We start from the raw sequence: 21,706 nt of genomic DNA, 5'->3' as shown, positions 1-21,706 counted from the left end.
CCTTTGGCTTTGATCTTTGTTGTCATTGTCTACAGGAACAGTGCCAGAAGCCTGGATAGCAAATGTTGTCCCTTGTTCAAGAAGAGGAGTACAGACAACCTGGTAATTCTAGACCAGTCAGCCTTACTTTGGTTGTGGAAAAAGTGTTGGAAAGGATTATAAGAGAGGATTTATAATCATCTAGAAAGGAATAATTTGATCAGGGATAGTCACCACAGTTTTGTGAAGGGTAGATTATGCCTCTCAAACCTTACTGAGTTCTTTTGAGAAGATGACCAAACAGATGGATGAGGTAAAGCAGTTGATGTGATGGAAATTAATTTCAGTAAAGTGTTTGAGAAGATTCCCCATGGTAGGCTATTGTAGAAAATACAGAGGCATTGGGATTGAGGGTGATTTGGCATTTTGGATCAGAAATTGGCTAGCTGAAAGAAGATAGAGGGTGGTGGTTGATGGGAAATGTTAATCCTGGAGTTCAGTTACTAGTGGTGTACTAGGGATCTGTTTTAGGGCCACTGCTGTCTGTCATTTTTATAAGTGATCTGGATAAGGGTGGAGAAGGATGGGTTAGTAAATTTGCGGATGACACTAAGGTCAGTGGAGTTTTGGACAGTGTGGAAGGATGTTGCACGTTATAGAGAGGCATAGATAAGTTGCAGAGCTGGACTGAGAGGTGGCATTTGGAGTTTAATGCGGAAAAGTGTGAGGTGATTAACTTTGGAAGGAGTAACAAGAATACAGAATACTGGGCGAATGGTAAGATTCTTGGTAGTGTAGATGAGCAGAGAATCTGTGTCCATGTGCATAGATCCTTGAAAGTTGCCACCCTGGTTGATAGGGTTGTTGAGAAGGCATCCCGGATGATAGCTTTTATTGACAGAGGAATTAAGTTTCGGAGTCATGAGGTCATGTAACAGCTGTACAAAACTCTGGTGCGGCCACATATTGCATATCATGCTGGTCAACGCATTATAGAAAGGATGTGGAAGCACTGGAAAGGGTGCAGAGGAGATTTAGTAGGATGTTGCCTGGTATGGAGGGAAGGCTGAGGGACTTCAGGCTGTTTTTGTGAGAAAGGAAGGTTGAGAGGTGACTGAATAGGGGCATATAAGATGATCAGAAGGTGAGATAGGTTGGACAGTGAGCGCCTTTTTCCTTGTTTGGTGATGGCTAGTATGAGGGGATATAGTTTTAAACTGCGGGGAGATGTATATAGGACACAGAGGTAGATTCTTTACTCAGAGTAGTAAGGGTGTGGAAGGTCAACTTTAAGGGCATTTAAATGATTGTTGGATAAATATATGGATGGTGAGAGAATAGTGTAGATTAGATGGGCTTCAGATTGGTTTCACAGATTGGTATGGCATCAAGGGCCGAAGAGCCTGTACTGCACTATTGTTCTATGCAAGGTTAACTTACAGGTTGAGTTGGTAGTTAGGAAGACAATGCAATGTTGGCATTTATTTTGAGAGGGCTAGAATGTAAAAACAGGATGTACTTCTGAGGCTTTATTAAGGCTCCAGTCAGACCACATTTAGAATATTGTGAGCAATTTTGGGCCACATAGCTCAGGAAGGATATCCTGGCCCTGGAGCAGGTCCAGAGGAGGTTCATGAAAATGAATCCAGGGATGGAAGGTTTAACGTATGAGGCACATTTGAGGACTCCGGGTCTATACTTGATGGAGTTTAGAAGGATAAGGGGAATCTAATTGAAAGTTACAGAATACTGAATGGCCTGAACACGTTTCTATTAGCAGGAGAAGCTAGGATGTTGGGGCACTTCCTTATAGTAAAGTGAAGATCGTTCAGAATAGAGACGAGGAGAAACTTCTTCAGCCAGAGAGTGGTGAATCGATGGAACTCATTGCCACAGAAAGCTGTGGAGGCCAGGTCATTGAGTATACTTAAGACTGAGTTAGGTACTTGATTTATGAAAGGGATCCAAGGTTATTGGGAGAAAGTGGAAGAATGAGGTTGAGAAACTTATCAGCCATAATTGAATGGCAGAGCACACTCGATGTGCCAAATGGCCTAATTTCTGCTTCTATGTCTCATGGTCTTATGATCTATTTGACTGTAACTGTGGTGAAGCCACCTTTCTAAAGCTACTATGCATCTCATTCTGTGCCCTCTGTATGCTCCTGAGTGACTCCAACTGCCTCTCCAGCCAATCCAAATTGTGCTTTATGAACCGCATCCAAACACATTTCCTGCAGATGTGGTCTTGAGGGACAGTTGAATGTTCCCTGATCGCCACATCCGACAGGAGAAGCATACTATTACACTAATTGCGATCTTTGCCCTTTAAACAATTAGCAAATGTAGATTTGCCTAAACACACTTAGCTGAAATCCCAGTATTTGCACACTCTTGCTACTCGCACTCTATGCTGGGAGAACCTAATACCTATCTTTTTATGTTGTGAGGCCTGTAAAAGGCAGCTCAAAGTACAACCATTGCATTTCAAAAAAAAACTACTCTTCCCTTACCCATTGTTATAGAGTCATAGAGATGTACAGCATGGAAACAGACCCTTTGGTCCAACCCGTCCACGCCGACCAGATAACCCAACCCAATCTAGTCCCACCTGCCAGCACCTGGCCCATATCCCTCCAAACCCTTCCTATTCATATATCCATCCAGATGCCTCTTAAATGTTGCAATTGTACCAGCCTCCACCACTTCCTCTGGCAGCTCTTCCATACATGCACCATCCTCTCCATGAAATAGTTGCCCCTTGGTTCTCTTTTATCTTTCCCCTCTCACCCTAAATCTATGCCCTCTAGTTCTGGACTCCCCCACCCCAGGGAAAAGACTTTGTCTATTTATCCTATCCATGCTCCTCATGGTTTTATAAACCACTATAAGGTCACCCCTCAGCTTCTGACACTCAGGGAAAACAGCGCCAGTCTGGTCAGCCCCTCTCTGTAGCTCAAATCCTCCAACCCTGGCAACATCCTTGTAAATCTTTTCTGAACCTTTTCAAGTTACACAACATCCTTCCGATAGGAAGGAGACCAGAATTGCATGCAATATTCCAACAGTGGCCTAACCAAAGTCCTATACAGCCGTAACATGACCTCCCAATTCCTGTACACAATACTCTGACCAATAAAGGAAAGCATACCAAATGCTGCCTTCACTATCCTATCTATCTGCGGCACCACTTTCAAGGAGCTATGAACAAAGGTCTTTGTTCAGCAACACTCCCTAGGACCTTACCGTTAAGTGTATAAGTCCTTCTCTGATTTGCTTTCCCAAAATGCAGCACCTCTCATTTATCTAAATTAAACTCCCATCTGCCACTCCTCAGCACATTGGCCCATCTGATCAAGATCCTGTTGTAATCTGAGGTAACCTTCTTCGCTGTCCACTACACCTCCAATTTTAGTGTCATCTGCAAACTTACCAACTCTACCTCTTATGGTCACATCCAAATCATTTATATAAATGATGAAAAGTAGTGAACCCAGCAACAATCTTTTTGGCACTCCACTGGTCACAGGCCTCCAGTCTAAAAAACATCCCTCCACCACCACCCTCTGTCTTCTACCTTTAAGCCAGTTCTGTAACCAGATGGTTAGTTCTCCCTGTATTCTGTGAGATCTAACCTCGCTAATCAGTCTCCCATGAGGAACCTTGTCGAATGCCTTACTGAAGTCCGTATAGATCACATTTACTGCTCTGGACTCATCAATCCTCTTTGTTACTTTTACAAAGAACTCAATCAAGTTTGTGAGACATGAATTCCCACACACAGTCATGTTGACTATCCCTAATCAGTCCTTGCCTTTCCAAATACACACAAATCCTGTCCCTCAGGATTCCCTCCAACAACTTGCCCACCACTGACATCAGGCTCACTGGTCTGTAGTTCCCTAGCTTGTCCTTGCCACCTTTCTTAAACAGTGGCACCACGTTAGCCAACCTCCAGTCTTCTGGCAGCTCACCTGTGACTATCGATGACACAAATATCTCAGCAACGGTCCCAGCAATCACTTCCCTAGCTTCCCACAGAGTTCTAGGGTACACCTGATCCGGTCCTGAGGATTTATCCACTTTTATGCGTTTCAAGATGTCCAGCACTTCCTCTTCTGTAATATGGACATTTTTCAAGATGTCACCTACATTCTATATCTTTCATGTCCTTTTCCACAGTAAATACTGTTGCAGAATACTCGTTTAGTATCTTCCCCATCTCCTGTTGCTCCACACAAAGGCTGCCTTGCTGATCTTTGAGGGGCCCTATTCTCCCCTTAGTTACCCTTTTGTTCTTGATGTATTTGGATTCTCCTTAATTCTATTTGCCAAAGCTATCTCTTGTCCCCTTTTTGCCATCCTGATTTCCCTCTTAAGTACACTCCTACTACCTTTATACTCTTCTAAGGATTCACTCGATCTATCCTTTCTATAGCTGACATATGCTTCCTTCTTTTTCTTAACCCAACTTTCAATTTCTTTAGTCATCCAGCATTTTATATACCTAACAGCCTTTCCATTCACTCTAACTGTCTCTGGACCCTCGTTATCTCATTTCTGAAGGCTTCCCATTTTCCAGCCGTCCCTTTACCTGCGAACATCAGCTCCCAATCAGCTTTTGAAGGTTCTTGCCTAACACCATAAAAATTGGTCTTTCTCCAATTTAGAACTTCAGCTTTTTAAAATCTGATCTATCCTTTTCTATCACTATTTTAAAACTAATAGAACTATGGTCACTGGCCCCAAATTGCTCCCCCACTGACACTTCAGTCACCTTTCTTGCCTTATTTCCCAAGAGTAGGTCCAGTTTTGTACTTTCTCTAGTAGGTATATCCACATAATGAATCAGAAAATTTTCTTGTACACACTTAACAAAGAACCCATTCTACTCACTGTAAGGCCACACTTAAAATATTCACTGATGTATTTCTGTGCTATGACTGCTCCCAAACAGGTTCCCCAAGATTAGTTGTGAATTTCACTTTTTTTTAATTTTCCCAGATGCATTCCGATGTGCAGCAATACATGAATTCAAAATCTCCCTCTCCCTGTCCACTCACTCACTAACCCCCCCCTCCCCAAACGCACTGACCTCTCCCTTTTAAATGTGTTGTTGTTTTGCCTTTTTCTTTTCTCCAAAGTTCTAAAACAATGTAACAACACATAAAACAGTAACTGCTGCTCCTAGAATTTGAGGAAATCACCTCCAACACTTAAAATACCTCAAAAATGAGCAGCCTGTTACAGCCAGAAATTTTCCCCATCTTCCATCTTGAATTACCCAGAATCCTCTATTTGACATAAAATGTTTCCAACAGTTCTATAGCAAGTGTCAACTTAGATTATGTATTCAGGCCTTTGGAATAGGTTTGAATCAGCAGACCTCTGACTCGGGAACAAGTGTAGCACTCACATTACACTGAATGTAGTGCAAGTGTAAATTCAAAGCACTTTGATTTGCTACTGATTAGGCTACTTATTATGTGTGTATGTCCTGTTAGATGAACCTGGAAATCTGTCCACTTTCTGAACTAGTAGCAAGGAGTAGAAGTGCAGGAAATAAAGGACGGGTTATTTCACAGAGTTAATGAAGTAAAATATGACTAGTTTCTATTTCTTAATTAAATTTAGAAAATAAGTGGTTTGAGAGCTCCCTTATGATTTATTTCAGAAAATCTAATCATTCATCCGGTACGTTGTGCAGCAGTTGGCAATTGCACATTGAACATGCTGTTGGAATCTCTTCCCAAGTACAAAAGCTGCAGAGGGAACCTTGCTTCTTTCATAGTAGAGAAAGGTAAATTAACTGTCCTTTGTTTGACACTTAATTCTGGTGTAAATAAATAAAACTTGTTTATTTTTCCCTCCTTGCCCTTCCCCTTTTTCTTAGAAAAGTAATATTATCATTAATGTATAATATGGAGAGTAAAATCCTGACAAAAGAGAAATGTTCCTGCTTATGCTAAGCAAAGGAATCAGTCTCTGGTGTGACACAGAAGAATTCAGTTGTTCCCCACCCTACGAAGCAAATCATTTTGCATTGGTAACCAATCATCATAGATATTGTGGTCTTACAGTAAACTCAAATTATATCTGACTTAACCCAGCATAAAACACAATGTGCAGAACATGAACAGGCCTTTCATTCAATTGGTCCATATGCCACAAGTCTTCTCTAATATACTATTTCTAGCCCTATCACCATAACCTTCTGTTCCTTTCTCCCTCCTGCTCACCTAGCTTCTCTATAAGCAATTGACAGTGATAATGATAATGTCATGTAATTGAACTTCCCACGTACATTCAGGAGAATATTTCAGGACATAAATGCCAAAGCCTTTTAAGTCATGTCAGTCTGTACTGGAAGATTTAAAAACAAATCTGATATTTATTCCACTTTTGCAGTATTACTTTAGCGCAATAAAGTAATGTAAAGGCTGTTCTCATCCACAATAGAATCTTTTTAAATGGGTTCACAGACTGATGACAAGCACATTTAAACAAAAGAGTAATGCTAAAAAAACTGACCTGTGAGGACACCAGATTGAAGAATCACCTAAGCTGACTGCTGGGCTGTTTTCCTTTTTGGTCAGAACAATCTTCTGCCCTGATTTGAACTGTTATGTGCATTGAATATTCTCGAGTCCTCAGTTGCACTGTCAGGTTAGGGTATTGTATTATGCTGCTGCATTAGCGAATTTCATGCTTCTAATTTAGATTTTATGGAAATTAGACTGGTAGGAAATGTTCTTACTTTAGTTTCATGAAGGTAATGGACAGCTAATCTAGAAACACAGGAACTTTCTCGGGACCCAGGTTCAAATCCCGCCATGGCAGTTGGATGAATTTGAATTCCATTTAAAAGTCATCTGGAATTAACACTCTAATGATGATCTGAAAAACCCATTTGATTCACTACTGTCCTTCAGGGAAGGAAACTCCCATCCTTACCTGGTTTGGCAGATCTATGACTCCAGACTCTCAGCAATGTGGTTGACTCTCAACTACCCTCTGGACAAATAGGGATGGGCAATAAATGCTGGACTAATCAGTGATGTCCCAATCCCATCAATGAATTTTTAAACATTCTTACAGTATAGAATTAAAATAGTCACTGGATGGTTGGGTATTGCTGTAAAAAGAATCTGTCTATATTTTTTCCTCTGCACTCATCAGGACAAAATTGTAAGTATGCCAAGTTTTCAAGTTTTTTTTTAAAACAGCATGAGAAGTGTGCTGATCGGTTGACATGAGGTCTGTGGTCATGGTTATACCATTGGGAACGTTCTAGGGATGCATTCCTCAGCCCCACACCTAAACATCAGTTGCAAAAGGCCCAATACCGAGACATTCCTAATCAGAGTAGCCTAGTTTAAACTTAAAACAAAAAACTGTTGTTGCATTCTCTATGGTAACATTTCCACTAGTTGAAAATTACCTGCAAACCAAAATGCACCCTTCTCATCCAGTCTCAATTGTTGTTTCCTTTGAAATTTGGCATTCTTATGATTCTGCCCTGATGAGTGCTAAATGAAAGGCTTTAACAATATAACTTTTTAATGTTCATCAAGTCCAAGACTTGGTTGCAGTTGAATAGTGTTTCAGTACCAGCTGACATTCTACATATTGTGTCCTTTTGTTGAATACGTACAAGAAGCAGTAGCTAAAATCTTATCACCCTGAATTGTTGGTGTAGAACTGGTGTAGTGGTTGTATAGAAGGTTATCTTTCTGGAATGTTAATTTTATGGTATAAATACTGGCCATTAGATGGCAACAGTTTGCTTTCAACCTCTTGTTGCTCAATGTCTTGTATTTGTGAATGGACTTTGGCTTCCAAATGGTTTAAATTAGATTTTTTCTGTAGTTTCATGAATAAATATCTATTAAACTGTTTAGTAACATTTGGTTTTTGAATGTTGTATTCTGATTACTGTATTATGTAACCAGTTTTGGTTTTAAGCTGTAATTGTTATTAATGCTCCTTAGCTCGTTTCCTAATCTGGATGTAAAACATTTCTGAAATTCTTCCACTAATTTAGGAGGAAATCTTTACTTTTAGTAATTCTCCATTTGCAACTAGAGATTTAATTTGTTTTTAATTTGTTTGAACTGATTTTGGCTGGTAGAATCAGCCAAATGTCAACAGTATCCTGGAAAATAAAGCCATTGTCTTTACTGAATTAAATTTAATAAGGTTCAGGAAACATTCATAAATTCTGTTTGGTTCTAAATTGCTCTTTGAGATTTTTCTTTCCTCCTCTGAATTCTGCTGTCATAGTCGCACAGCATGGAAATGGACCCTTCGTTCCAGCCAGTCCAGGCTGAACGTAATCCCAAACTAATCTAGTCCCACCTACCTGCTCCTGGCCCATATCCCTGCAAACCTTTACTATTCATGTACTTACCCAAATGTCTTTTAAACATTGTAATTGTATCCACATCCACTACTTCCTCAGGAAGTTCAACCCACACGTGAACCACCCTCTGTCTTTTTAAAAATGAATTGCCCCTCATGTCTATTTTAATCTTTCTTCTCTCACTGTAATGTGCTCCCTAGTCTTGAAATGCCCCACCTTAGAGTTAATGGTAGCTGCCTTTTCCCTATCTATACCCCTCATTATTTTATGAACTTCTATTAGTTCGCCTCTTGACCTCCAGTAGTGCAGTGAAAAATGTCTCCGCTTATCCAGTCTTTCTTTATATTCAAACCTTCCGTACACTGAAACATCCTGGTAAATCTCTTCTGAACTCTCTCAAGCTTAATAATATCCTTCCTATAACTGGGCAACCCGGATTGGACATCGTACTCCAGAAGAGGCCTAACCAATGTCCTGCATAACCTCAACTTGACTTCCTAATTCCTATACTCAAAGGATTGAACAATGAAGGCAAGCAGGCGCAATGCCTTTTTAATCACCGGTCTGTCTGTCTTACCTGTATTTATTATTTTTAAAATGTATTCATTATTATAGTTTTACTTTTGTAATGCATTTTATCACATTAACCAAAGCAAGGATGATGGTGTGTTGGATAGATACCCTTTTGAGTAGAATCATTGTCATATTACTCTGTTCTGAAGTATGAACCTATAAGCTAATAAGTTTATTAAGACTTCTCAAACTGATTAATTCTATATCCTCATGTTTTAGTAGCATTTCTATATTGCTCCTACAAAAATATACTATTTTCACTTATGACTTTGCAGTGACAGAAGATGGCAACAGTGAGCAATATGAAGTGGTTGCTTTAGGAACAGGCGATACTTGTTACAGTAGTTGGATCCGTTTTGATGGTCGTTTACTCCATGACTGCCATGCTGTAGTGGTTGTAAAACGGGCATTGCAAAGGTATTGACTCAAGTAAAGTTTGCCATGTGTAAAAAGATTTCTGTATCTTCAAACACATTGTAAGACATCTATATCAAATCCACGGCACACTCATTGCTCCAGTATCTTGAGCAGTTCTTCATAAATAATTCACTTAATACAGAAATAAGGTAAATGTTAACTTCCTAGGGGCATTGCAAAGAAGAATTGAGACAAATCTTTTAGCTAACGAATGGATTCATGAGGGAATGCCTCAGAATCTTAGACTTCATATTTTACAATTGTTCTTGGTTGCCTGAAATGACTGAAAATGGACTTTGGCATGAAGAGAAAATGCACAAAAAAACATTAATCCACATATTACTTAAAATTAAAGTTCAATAGCACAAGGGTAACTTAAATAGGAGCGGAAGACTGTTTGTTTGAGCATGACCAAGCCACACATGACTTTATTGTCCTCTGTGGCTTCTCAAAACTGAGGATTCCAATATGATACTGATGTAGATGTTTGAAGAACTGACAGTTGTATTGCTGATTCTTGAAGCTTCTGCATCAGTGCCACTTCAAGCATTGGATATTGTAAGTTTGACATAAATGGTTCTTGAAGCATGCTGAACTAAATTCCAATGCTTGTTGATGGACTGTTATTTTCCAAAGATACGTTTAACACTACACAAGATTGTAGAACCCTTTTTTATTGTGCCCTTATATCATTTGTATGTTGGAATCTGCAGTCAGTGGAAATTGCATTGTTTTTTTAATTAATCTATTGAGTGTTCTCATTAACCTGTACCATGAAACAGCTTGTATTTTTCATTTAAACAAAAGCAAAATACTACTGGAACCAGAACATGCTTTAGAAACTGAACAGGTTTGAACTCATCTGTGGAGAAGAACAGTTAATTAAGTCCAATATTATCCTTTCAGAATTTTTAAAAATTTTAAAATTTTAAGGTTAGCAGTTCACTTTTTATAACTAGTTCTGGGTTGCATGTTTATGATTTTATATGGCACCTTAACACACAACCTTTTTTTTTCACTCAAAATTAACAGTTCAAACAGAATCAATGCAATTTGGCTTGTCAGCTATATGTTGTGCAGTTTCAGACAGAATTGCTGATCATATTTCTTATAATCTTTAATATTCTGTGCAAGATACTGAATCCCTAAAATGTACCTTTACATCCATCCCAAAGGTCCACCGTGCTGGCAACAAATTGTCTCCCCAGTTTATCACCAATCCATGTTTTCTGTGTCACTCCAAGGGAATTATTGCATCAAAATGAATCATTTTTTTCTTTATTGAGATTTAACTTTTTGAGAAAGTAAAACATCAAAAGTCCAATTCAGTGCTTTCTTGCTCAGTGTTATACAAGTTCATTTTTTAAAAGAAAGTCTAATTGCTGCTTTGTTCAGGGAAGTGTTCCAAGCAGCAGTCCTCACTTTCTCCTAGATGTACCTGTAAGACATGTATTTTGGGCTGAGGGAGTATGCATATTGCCCCAAAAATTACACTCTGCACAATGTAATGTAGTTTAGTACATAACCTGGTGAGCAGTTTGGATTGTCAGACAATGTCTGAGAAGACTGATGCCTTGCAATTTTGAATGAAATAGCACAATGGCACCCTCTAAAGGATGTCACAGCTATTGCCTGGCAACATCCAATTTCTTGACTTAAGGATTTTGTCATGTTTAATGTTGAAGAAAATTGACCACTTTGTGTGAACCATCCAATACCTGTAAACCGATGTCAATGAATACTGTACACCTCATTGTGGTGAAGAAGCTCTTGCACTTATTCTCATATGTTCTGACCCTAATTATATCTTTGCTGTCCCCTATTGTACCTAGCCTTGCTGTAGAAATTGATGATATTCACTGTTTTCGTTTTACCTCTTTTTTTTCCTCTTTTTCTTCTCTCTTTTTCTGTCTCCTTTTCTCTCTCTCTCTCTCTCTCTCTCTCTTTCGCTCTCTCTTTTTCTCTCTCTTTCTCCCTTTTTTTTCTGTCTCTCTCCCTCTTTTTCTTTGTCTCTTTTTTTTCTCTCTCTCTTTCTGTCTTTCTTCTCTCTCTCTCTTTCTCTTTTTTCTCTCTCTTTTTCTTTCTCTCTCTTTCTCTCACTCTCACTCTCACTCTCTCACTTGAATGAGAACAAGCAAGAAACTTGTTTTGGGGAGATCGATCACTTTTCCTTTGATCCCAGATGGTAATTGTTGATAGGTCCCCAACTTCAGAGCATCAGAACTACTTTTTAAAAAATTTTCTACTACTGCCTGGAAACTTCTAATTAACTGAGTGCGCAACCTTCAAAATACCTGTCATGGTTTCCAATATACTGTGATAATAAATTGTTTCAACTTCAAACAGTCCCAGTTAAACATGACTTTTTGTAATTATGCAGATAGAGAAAGGGAAAAAATATGGCAAAAGCCTTTGTCTGTTGTAACACCAGTGTATGATGTGGAGGTACTGGTGTTGGAATGGGGTGGACAAAGTCAAACGTCAAATGACACCAGATTATATTCCAACAGATTTATTTGAAATCACAAGCTTTCAAAGTGCTGCTCATCCGTCTGGTACATTGTTGTGATATTCTCCTTTTACCAGTAACATTTCTCTTAATTTTGCAGATATTTGTTTAAGCAGCTCCTTCTATTCTGTAGTAATGATCCTGTGGGTTTAGAAAAATGCATCTTCTACAAGTCTTCAGGAAGTGATTTGCTATCCCTCAAGAAAAATATTTTTTTCCATCTCTACCTTAGCAAAGTTCCAAAGGGGGCTGCTCAGAGCATTCTCATGTAAGTGTATTTAGTTGTGGCCCAGTCAATATTTAATAATGGAGGAGAATTTTATGATTAGAATTAGAAATATTTGTCAATTAACTTATAATTTTACAAAAAAGGATTAATTCCACAAAGTAATGAAAACAAAATTAATAAATTGGATCTAGGTTTTAAAGTCTACTTGCAGTGGTGTGCTAGTAACTATTCAATCCTTTGCATCCTATTTGGTTATGGAACACTGAAGTTAATTTAAGTAGCACACACTACTTTTTAATGTGGTACAGAGCATCTGGAGTGTAATAGAACAAATTTGATAATGTACCCCACAGGCTCTTCCCAGAAGAGTTTGAAATGTGTGTTCTCAAAATTTTAGTGTTGATTTAACCAGTTAAAAGCAAGATACAGAGGAACTTCGATTATCTGGCATTTGATTATCCAAACAAGATCGCAAGGTCCTGATGCTTGGCTAAACTGTGTTATCCGGCATTTGATTATCCGAACAAAGTACTCCCGTCCGTGTCGCTCAGATAATCGAGGTTCCTCTCTACCGCTACCTACTATTTACAGAACCCCTACTATTCTGGCAAGCATGTCCAGTAGATGTTTGACCCATATGAGAACAATATACTGTAAAGACTGAAAATCTGAAATAAAAGCGAAATATTTATGATAGTCAGATGTTCTGGCAGCGTTTCTGAATTGAGAGCAAAGTAAACATTTCAGATCTCCAAAGCATTGTAAAGTGCAAACTCAAAAGATAAGATGCTATTCTTCAACATTGAGTCTCTTTGGAGCAATGCAAAAGGCCAGGGCAAAGATGTCAGTGATAATAAAGTGGCAGATTAAAATCAGTCACTGGAAACTCTGGGTCACTCTTCTGAGCTGAACAGAATTGCTCTGCAATGCAATTACTACTTTTTGCTTTGTCTCCATTATAGAGCAGTTTGCGCCGTGAGCAGTGATTTAAGGTATACTAACTTGAAAGGGTACAAATAAACTGCTGTTTCACCTAGGTGGGAGCCTTGGATGGTTAGAAATGAGGTCCAAAAGGACAGGTGTTGCAGATCCTGCACTTGCATGGAAAAATGCTGTGGAAAGGAGAAGTGGTGTTGGGGCTGACTGAAGTGGGGCACCAGGAAATCATGAATGGAATAATCTATTTTTGGAATGCTGAAAGGGGAGGACTGGATGGTGATGGCATTAAACTAGAAATGGCTGAAACGGTGGAGGATGATCCATTGAAAGTTGGACACTGTTGGAATGGAAGGTAGAAAAGAAACCCACTCATGGTTCTGGAAAGCAAGGGAAAAGGTGAGAACAGAAGTGTATGCCAAAGAATGAATATTGAGGAGACCCTGGATGGTGCTCAGTTTAGGAAAAGGGCGGCACGGTGGCACAGTGGTTAGCACTGCTGCCTCACAGCGCCAGAGACCCGGGTTCAATTCCCGCCTCAGGCGACTGACTGTGTGGAGTTTGCATGTTCTCCCCGTGTCTGCGTGGGTTTCCTCCAGGTGCTCCGGTTTCCTCCCACAGTCCAAAGATGTGCAGGTCAGGTGAATTGGCCATGCTAAATTGCCTGTAGTGTTAGGTAAGGGACAAATGTAGGGGTATGGGTGGGTTGCGCTTCGGCGGGTCGGTGTGGACTTGTTGGGCTGAAGGGCCTGTTTCCACACTGTAAGTAATCTAAGTAAAATCTAACATTTATTAGAATCGGTCTTGTCCAAGTTTAAGATAGAAAAACTTAAAGAAAGGAATAGCATTCTCACAGGGAAGCAGGATATGAACTGTAATCAAAAGTAGATGTAGGAGTCAGTGGACTTGTGTGGAATATTGGTTCATTATCTCCATTTCTGGCAATGAACAAGGAAGGTAAAACTCCAGGAAAAGTCATGCAAAGGTAAGTGTGGAAATTAGAAATAGCATTGAAATTTTCCATTTCAGGGCTTGGTTCAAGAATTGAGAAATATCACCAATGCATTTCCCAGTGCAGTTGCCAACCTGGCAAATGACCCTGGGTAAAAAGGTAAGGGAGTAGAACTGGAGCTAAGATGTATATTCCATGCATCCACAAATGGGTAAGACCCATGCAGAAACCCATTGCAACATCTTTCAGAAACTGAGGTACAGTTGAAGGAGAATTCATTCAAAGTGAGAACAAGGTTGAGCTAGGTGAGGAGGATGATGGTGGAAAGGTCCTCGAGAGGAAGAAACAGAAAGACCGTACACTCAGATGCAACTGGAGATGTCAGTAGCTTGGATGTTAATGGTTTTAAAAATAAGAGTTGCTTACGGCAAGGAAACTGGAAGCTGTTAGTCATGTCGAACATTTAGTTTCTTCCAAAAGTGAGAAAAATAGGATGTGAAGGAAATAGTTTGGAGCAATTGTTGCCCATTTATTCTGGCAATGAACAATTCTCCATTTTATAACTAGTTACACGTTGCACTTTTACGACACATTGGCAGTTTAATACTAACCCTCTAGTCTATTTTTGTTTGGGGGTATTCACATGGAATGAAATGAATAGTGCAGATAGGCTATTTGCATTTTATGTCAGATCTATGCTATGTAGTTTCAGATGCAATTACTGTTCCTGTATCATCTAATTAATATTCTTAACTGTAGAATTGTCTTCTCCAGGGACCCTGTGCCATACCGAAACCCTGAAATGAGACTTCACATTCATTCCAAAGGTTCCATCATGCCAGCAGCAAGCTGTCGCCCTAGTGTGACAGCAACTCACGTATGCTGTATGACAGCAAGTGATAAACTAAGCCGATGGATGGTGCTGGGAGTCCAGGGAGCTCTGCTCAGCCACTTTATCAAGCCACTATACATCACCAGTATTGTCCTTCGTAAGTGCAATAGATTTCACTTCAAGAAATAACTTGAAAATGTTGTTTCTCAGTGTGGGTTTTGAACTGTACAGGAACTAACTTTGCATTATCCACTCTGCTGGAATTATAAACCGTATACCTCTTCATTGTCTGTAACTCCGAGCAGTCTGACTACTTCTGTATATGTATTCATGGTCACACTGCATTGGGATGGGTTATCTTTGTATCCACAGAGCAAGTGGAACACCTGCACTAAAGCTGTAAAGGATGTAATTATTGTGAATATGACTTTTCAAATCCATCCTTCCTGCTCACCCATGGTGCTTACTCTGAATTTATTCTGGATGTCTTGGTCTAATATTTGGTCACTGATTAAGTTCCCTCATTGTGTGAATCATTGAGATTGTGCCTTTGTAACATTACATTCAGAGTCACATTCTTAATTTTTAAAAAAATATTGAATAATAAATAATATAACTTCAAATCCCAAATTTATCACCTTGATGGTGAATGTTAAATTAGGGAAAAATAACTCTTCTCAAAGTGCATTCTTTTTATGTTTTAAAATCAGCTGGCCCGTTTCATCCGATGCAGATTGTCACAAAAGCAATCAATCAACGTGTGGATGAGAGTTTGAATGAGAAACTTCCTGACCTGTTCACTGCTGTGAGAGCGCACTTCTCGCATTGTGGTGAGGGGGAACCTAAGGAGGCGGATCCACTTTACGGAAAGCTGAGCATAAATTGGTGTAGGGGCGATAACACCGTGGAAATTGTGGATGGGGTGACAGGAGAGATTACAGAAGAGTAAGTCTGTTTGATCATGCTTTAGTAGCAAGGGTTATACAGTTCCTGAAATACAAATGTTTAAAACTGATGCATACAATCATGGAATAGAATTGTCAGTAGCAACATGGATACAAAATTAGTGAAGTTATAGGAAATGGAGAATAATGAATGGCCATTGTATATGTTTTTTGGGTTGAAAGCTTTTTAGTGGACTTTCCCAGAGGTTGATATTGAGACCTTTGCTTTTCTTGATTTTTATATTGATCTAGATCTTGCTGTGCATGGGTCAATTTCACAGTTTGTAGATGACACAAACTTAATTGTCTTTGAGGGGTGTAAATTGGAAATAAGATGATGATCACCTTCATGGGATTGTACTATATGCGACCCAGTAGTCAATGGGAAACAGAGGAGCAAGTATGTAGCGACCTCAAAAATATATATGTGTGTAAGAGGGGATTTTAACTTTCCGAACATAACCTGGAACTGCAATAGTGTTAAGTCCTTGGATGGTGAGGAACTTGTTAAATAGGCTCAAGAACATTTTCTTCTTCAATATGTAGATATACCTTCTAGAGAAGGATCAAAACCTGACCTTGGGACATAAGGCAATGCAGTGACTCCGTTATTAGTGGGGGAGCACTTGGGACCAGTGATCATAATTCTATTGGTTTTAAAATAGTTATGAAAAAGGATAGACCTCGCATAAAAATTAATTGGAGTAAGTCAAATTTTGATGGTACAAGGCAGGAATTTTAAAAAGTTGATTGAGGTCTCTTTGCAGGTAAAAGGATGACTGGCAGGTGAGAGGCTTTCAGTGAGATAACAAAAATTCAGAGGCATTATGTTCCTTTTGGAGTGAAGGGTAAGGCTGGTAAGGGTAAGGAACAATGGATGAATAAAGATGTTGAAGCTCTGGTCAACAATAAGAAGGAGGCATATGTTGGGTACAGTCAAGTAGGATCAAGTGAATCTCCTGAAGACTAAGGGGTATAGGTGCTTTCTTAAGAGGGAAATCAGAAAGGCAAAGAGGGGATATGAGAGAGCCTTGGCACATGATAAATTCATAAGATATACAGACAGAATTAGGCCATTTGGCCTATCAGGTCTGTTCCCCCATTCGATCATAGCTGGTATGCTCCTGATCCCCATTTTCCTGCCTTCTCCGCATAACCCTTCAACCCATTATCAATTAAAAATCTGTCTAACTCCTTAAATTTACTTACTGTCCCAGCATCCACCGCACTTCGGTGTAGCAAATTCTACAGATTCACAACCCTTTTGGGAGTAGTTCCTTCTCAACTCTGTTTTAAATTTGCTGCCCGTTATACTAAGACCATGACCTCTTGTCTGAGAATGCCCCATAAGAGGAAGAATCTGCTCCGCGTCTATTTTATCATCTTGAATACCTCAATTTGATCTCTGCTCATTCTTCTAAATTGTATGATTATAGGCCTAAACTGTTCATTCTGTCTGCATACGACAAACCTCTCCTCTCTGGGATCAATCTAATGAATGTCCTCTGAACTGCTTCCAATGCCACTACATCTTTCCTCAAATAAGGGGACCAAAACTGCGCACAATACTACATGTGGTCTCACCAATGCTTTGTATAGTTGCAACAATATTCCCATACCTTTTATATTCTATTACTTTATTATAAAAGCTAATATTCCATTCACTTTCTTTGTTATCAACAGTACCTGCATGTTGGTTTTCTGTGGCTTGTGAACAAGGACTCCAAGATCTGTCTGCACTGGAGCACGCTGAAGTCTCTCCCCATTTATATAATAAGTCACCTTCCCACTTTACCAACCAAGACAGATGTCCTCACACTTACACATGTTAAACACAATCTGCCATGTTTTGGCCAACTCTCCTAAACTATCTATAATCTATTTGCGATTTATTGTCCGCCTATTTTTATGTCATCCACAAATTTTGGCTATAGAGCCTTCAATCCCCGTATCCAAGTCATTCGTGTAGATTGTAAATAGCTGAGGTCAAAGGTCCGAACCCTGTGGCTGCCCACTAGTTACTTTTTGCCATCCACAAAAAAAATTATCCCAACTCTCTCTTCTGTTCATCAGCCAGTCACCTATTCAAGCTAATAAATTACCCCAATCCCATATGATCCAACCTTGTGAATTAACTTTCTATGCGACACCTTATCAAATGCCTTCCAGAAGTCCAGATAAATTACATCTACAGGATCCTCATTATCCAGTCTGCTAGTTACATCTTCGAAGAGCTCTAGTAAATTAGGCAAACATGATTTGCCCTTCATAAAACTATGCTGACTCTGGGAGATAGTGTTTTGACTTTCCAAATGTTCTAATATTGCTTCCTTTAATTGATTCTAACACTTTTCCAACAACAGATGTTAAACTAACTGCTCTATACTTGCCCACATATTGCCTCCCTCCCTTTTTTAATAGGGTGTCACATTAGCATTTTTCTAAAATCCACTGGAACCTTTCCCGTGTCCAGGAATATCTGGAATATTGTAACTAATAGATCCACTATCTTTGCTGCTGCTTCCTTTTACTACCCTGGGGTGTAGGCCATCAGGCCCAGGGGCCTTATCTCCCCTCAATCCTAATAGTTAGTTGAGTACCTCTTCCCATTGATGTTGATTATTGATTGTTCTAAGTTCTATCCTTTCTATTGACTCTCTATTGCCTGTTCCAATAGAGTCATAGAGATGTACAGCATGGATACAGACCCTTCAGTCCAACCCGTCCATGCCAACCAGATATCCCAACCCAATCTAGTCCCACCTGCCAGCACCCGGCCCATATCCCTCCAAACCCTTCCTATTCATATACCCATCCAAATGCTTCTTTAAATGTTGCAATTGTACCAGCCTCCACCACTTCCCCTGGCAGCTCAATCCATACACGTACCACCCTCTATGTGAAAAAGTTGCCCAGTAGGTCTCTTTTATATCTTTCTCCTCTTACCTTAAACCTATGCCCTTTAGTTCTGGACTCCCCAACCCTAGGGAAAAGACTTTGCCTATTTACCCTATCCATGCCCCTCATAATTTTGTAAAGCTCTATAAGGTCACCCCTCAGCCTCCGACGCTGTGAAAACAGCACCAGCCTGTTCAGCCTCTTCCCTATAGCTCAAATCCTCCAACCCTGGCAACATTCTTGTAAATCCTTTTTGAACCCTTTCAAGTTTCACAACATCTTTCCAATAGGAAGGAGACCAAAATTGCATGCAATATTCCAACAGTGGCCTAACCAATGTCCTGCACAGCCGCAACATGACCTCCCAACTCCTGTACTCTGATCAATATAGGAAAGCATATCAAACGCCTTCTTCACTATCCTATCTACCTGCGACTCCACTTTCAAGGAGCTATGAACCTGCACTCCAAGGTCTCTTTGTTCAGCAACACTCCCCAGGGCCTTATCATTAAGTGTCTAAGTCCTGCTAAGATTTGCTTTCCCAAAATGCAGCACCTCGCATTTATCTGAATTAAACTTCGTCCACCACCTCTCAGCCCATTGGCCCATCTGGTCAAGATCCTGTTGTAATCTGAGGTAATCCTCTTTGCTGTCCACTACACCTCCAATTTTGGTGTTATCTGCAAACTTACTAACTGTACCTCTTATGCTTGCATCCAAGTCATTCATGTAAATGACAAAAAGTGGAGGACCCAGCACTGATCCTTATGACACTCCACTGATCACAGGTCTTCAGTCTGAAAAACAACCCTCCATCATTACCCTCTGTCATCTACCTTTGAGCCAGTTCTTTATCCAAATTGCTAGTTCTCCCTGTATTCTGTGAGATCTAACTTTGCTAACCAGTCTCCCATTGGGAAACTTCAGCCTTACTGAAGTCCATATAGATCACATCTACCGTTCTGCCCTCATCAATCCTCTTTGGTACTTCTTCTTCAAAAAACTCAATCAAGTTTGTGAGACATGATTTCCTACACAGCCATGTTGCCTATCCCTAATCAGTCCTCGTCTTCCCAAGTACATGTACATCCTGTCCCTCAGGATTCCCTCCAACAACTTGCCCACCACCGACGTCAGGATCACTGATCTATAGTTCCCTGGCTTGTCCTTACCACCTTTCTTAAACAGTGGCACCACGTTAGTCAACTTCCAGTCTTCCGGCACCTCACCTGTGACTATCGATGATACAAATATCTCAGCAAGAGGCCCAGTAATCACTTCTCTTGCTTCCTTCAGAGTTCTAGGGTACACCTGATCAGGTCCTGGGGATTTATCCACCTTTACCTGTTTCAAGACATTAGCACTTCCTCCTTTTTAATAAGGCATTTTGCAAGATGTCACCATCTATTTTCTTACAGTCTATATCTTCCATATTCTTTTCCACAGTAAATACTGATGCAAAATACTCATTTAGGATCTCCCCCATTTTCTGCAGCTCCACACAAAGGCCGCCTTGCTGATCTTTGAGGGGCCCTATTCTCTCATTTGTTTTTACCTAATTGATTTTGGGCACTATTCTCTCCCTAGTTACCCTTTTGTCCTTAATGAATTTGTAAAAGCCCTTTGGATTCTCCTTAATGCCGTTTGTCAAAGCTATTTCATGTCCCCTTTTTGCCCTCCTGATTTTCCTCTTAAGTATACTCCTACTGCCTTTATACTCTAAGGATTCACTCAATCTATCCTGTCTATGCCTTACATATGCTTGCTTCTTTTTCTTAACCAAACCCTCAATTTCTTTAGTCATCCAGCATTCCCTATACCTACCAGCCTTTCCTTTGAATTGGTACTTCAGATCTGTGTTCACTGGGGAAGACACAAGCAATCTCCCTGAGGTAACAGTGGCTGAAGGACCTGAATTTAAGCGAATTTATATTTGCCAGGAATTGGTGTTGGAGAGACTGTTAGGTCTGAAGGTTGATAAGTCCCCGGAGCCTAATGGTCTACATCCCAGGGCACTGAAGGAGGTGGCTCGAGAAATCGTGGATGCGTTGTGATTATTTTCCAGAGTTCGATAGATTCTGGATCAGTTCCTGCGGATTGGAGGGTGGCTAATGTTGTACCACTTTTTAAGAAAGGTGGGAGAGAGAAAGCAGGAAATTATAGACCAGTTAGTCTGACCTCAGTGGTGGGAAAGATGCTGGAGTCTATTATAAAGGATGAAATTACGACACATCTGGATAGTAGTAACAGGATAGGTCAGAGTCAGCATGGATTTATGAAGGGGAAATCATGCTTGACTAATCTGGAATTTTTTGGCGATGTAACTCTGATAATGGACGAGGGAGATCCAGTAGATGTAGGGTACCTGGACTTTCAGAAAACTTTTGATAAAGACCCACATAGAAGGCTAGTCAGCAAAGTTAGGGCGCATGGTATTGGGGGCAAAGTACTAACTTGGATTGAAAGTTGGTTGGCTGATAGGAAACGAAGAGTAGTGATAAACGGCTCCATTTCGGAATGGCAGGCAATGGGGTACTGCAGGGATCAGTGCTGGGACCACAGCTTTTTACAATATATGTTAATGATATAGAAGATGGTATTAGTAATAACATTAGCAAATTTGCTGATGATACTAAACTGGGTGGCAGGGTGAAATGTGAGGAGGATGTTAGGAGATTACAGGGTGACTTGGACAGGTTAGATGAGTGGTCAGATGCATGGCAGATGCAGTTTTATGTGGATAAATGTATGGTTATCGACTTTGGTGGCAAGGACCGGAAGGCAGATTACTACCTAAATGGAATCAATTTGGTAAAGGGGCAGTACAGAGAGATCGGGGTGTTCTTGTACACCAGTCAATGAAGGTAAGCATGCAGGTACAGCAGGTAGTGAAGAAGGCTAATAGCATGCTGGCCTTCATAACAAGGGGGATTGAGTACAGAAGCAAAGAGGTTCTTCTGCAGCTGTACAGGGCCCTGATGAGACCACACCTGGAGTACTGTGTGCAGTTCTGGTCTCCCAAATTTGAAGAAAGACCTTCTGGCTATTGAGGGAGTGCAGCATAGGTTCACGAGGT

The 21,706-nt window shown here is 40.1% G+C and overlaps 1 protein-coding gene across 1 annotated transcript in view; it reads left to right on the top strand.

Annotated features, from left to right (window-relative positions):
* LOC122542896 (adenosine deaminase domain-containing protein 1-like) overlaps positions 1–21,706 on the top strand; it is an 89,798-nt gene that overhangs the window by 53,558 nt on the left and 14,534 nt on the right. The window contains exons 6-10 of the mRNA XM_043681025.2: positions 5,653–5,778; positions 9,189–9,330; positions 11,940–12,107; positions 14,731–14,945; positions 15,499–15,733. Coding sequence (XP_043536960.1) covers positions 5,653–5,778; positions 9,189–9,330; positions 11,940–12,107; positions 14,731–14,945; positions 15,499–15,733 — 886 coding nt within the window. The remainder of the gene's footprint in view (positions 1–5,652; positions 5,779–9,188; positions 9,331–11,939; positions 12,108–14,730; positions 14,946–15,498; positions 15,734–21,706) is intronic.

Source organism: Chiloscyllium plagiosum, unplaced genomic scaffold (genome assembly GCF_037043375.1).
Source record: "Chiloscyllium plagiosum isolate Xiang-an unplaced genomic scaffold, Cpla_swu_hap1 HiC_scaffold_47, whole genome shotgun sequence".
NCBI classification, from domain to species: domain Eukaryota; kingdom Metazoa; phylum Chordata; class Chondrichthyes; order Orectolobiformes; family Hemiscylliidae; genus Chiloscyllium; species Chiloscyllium plagiosum.
This window is presented reverse-complemented; position numbering and strand designations above follow the sequence as displayed.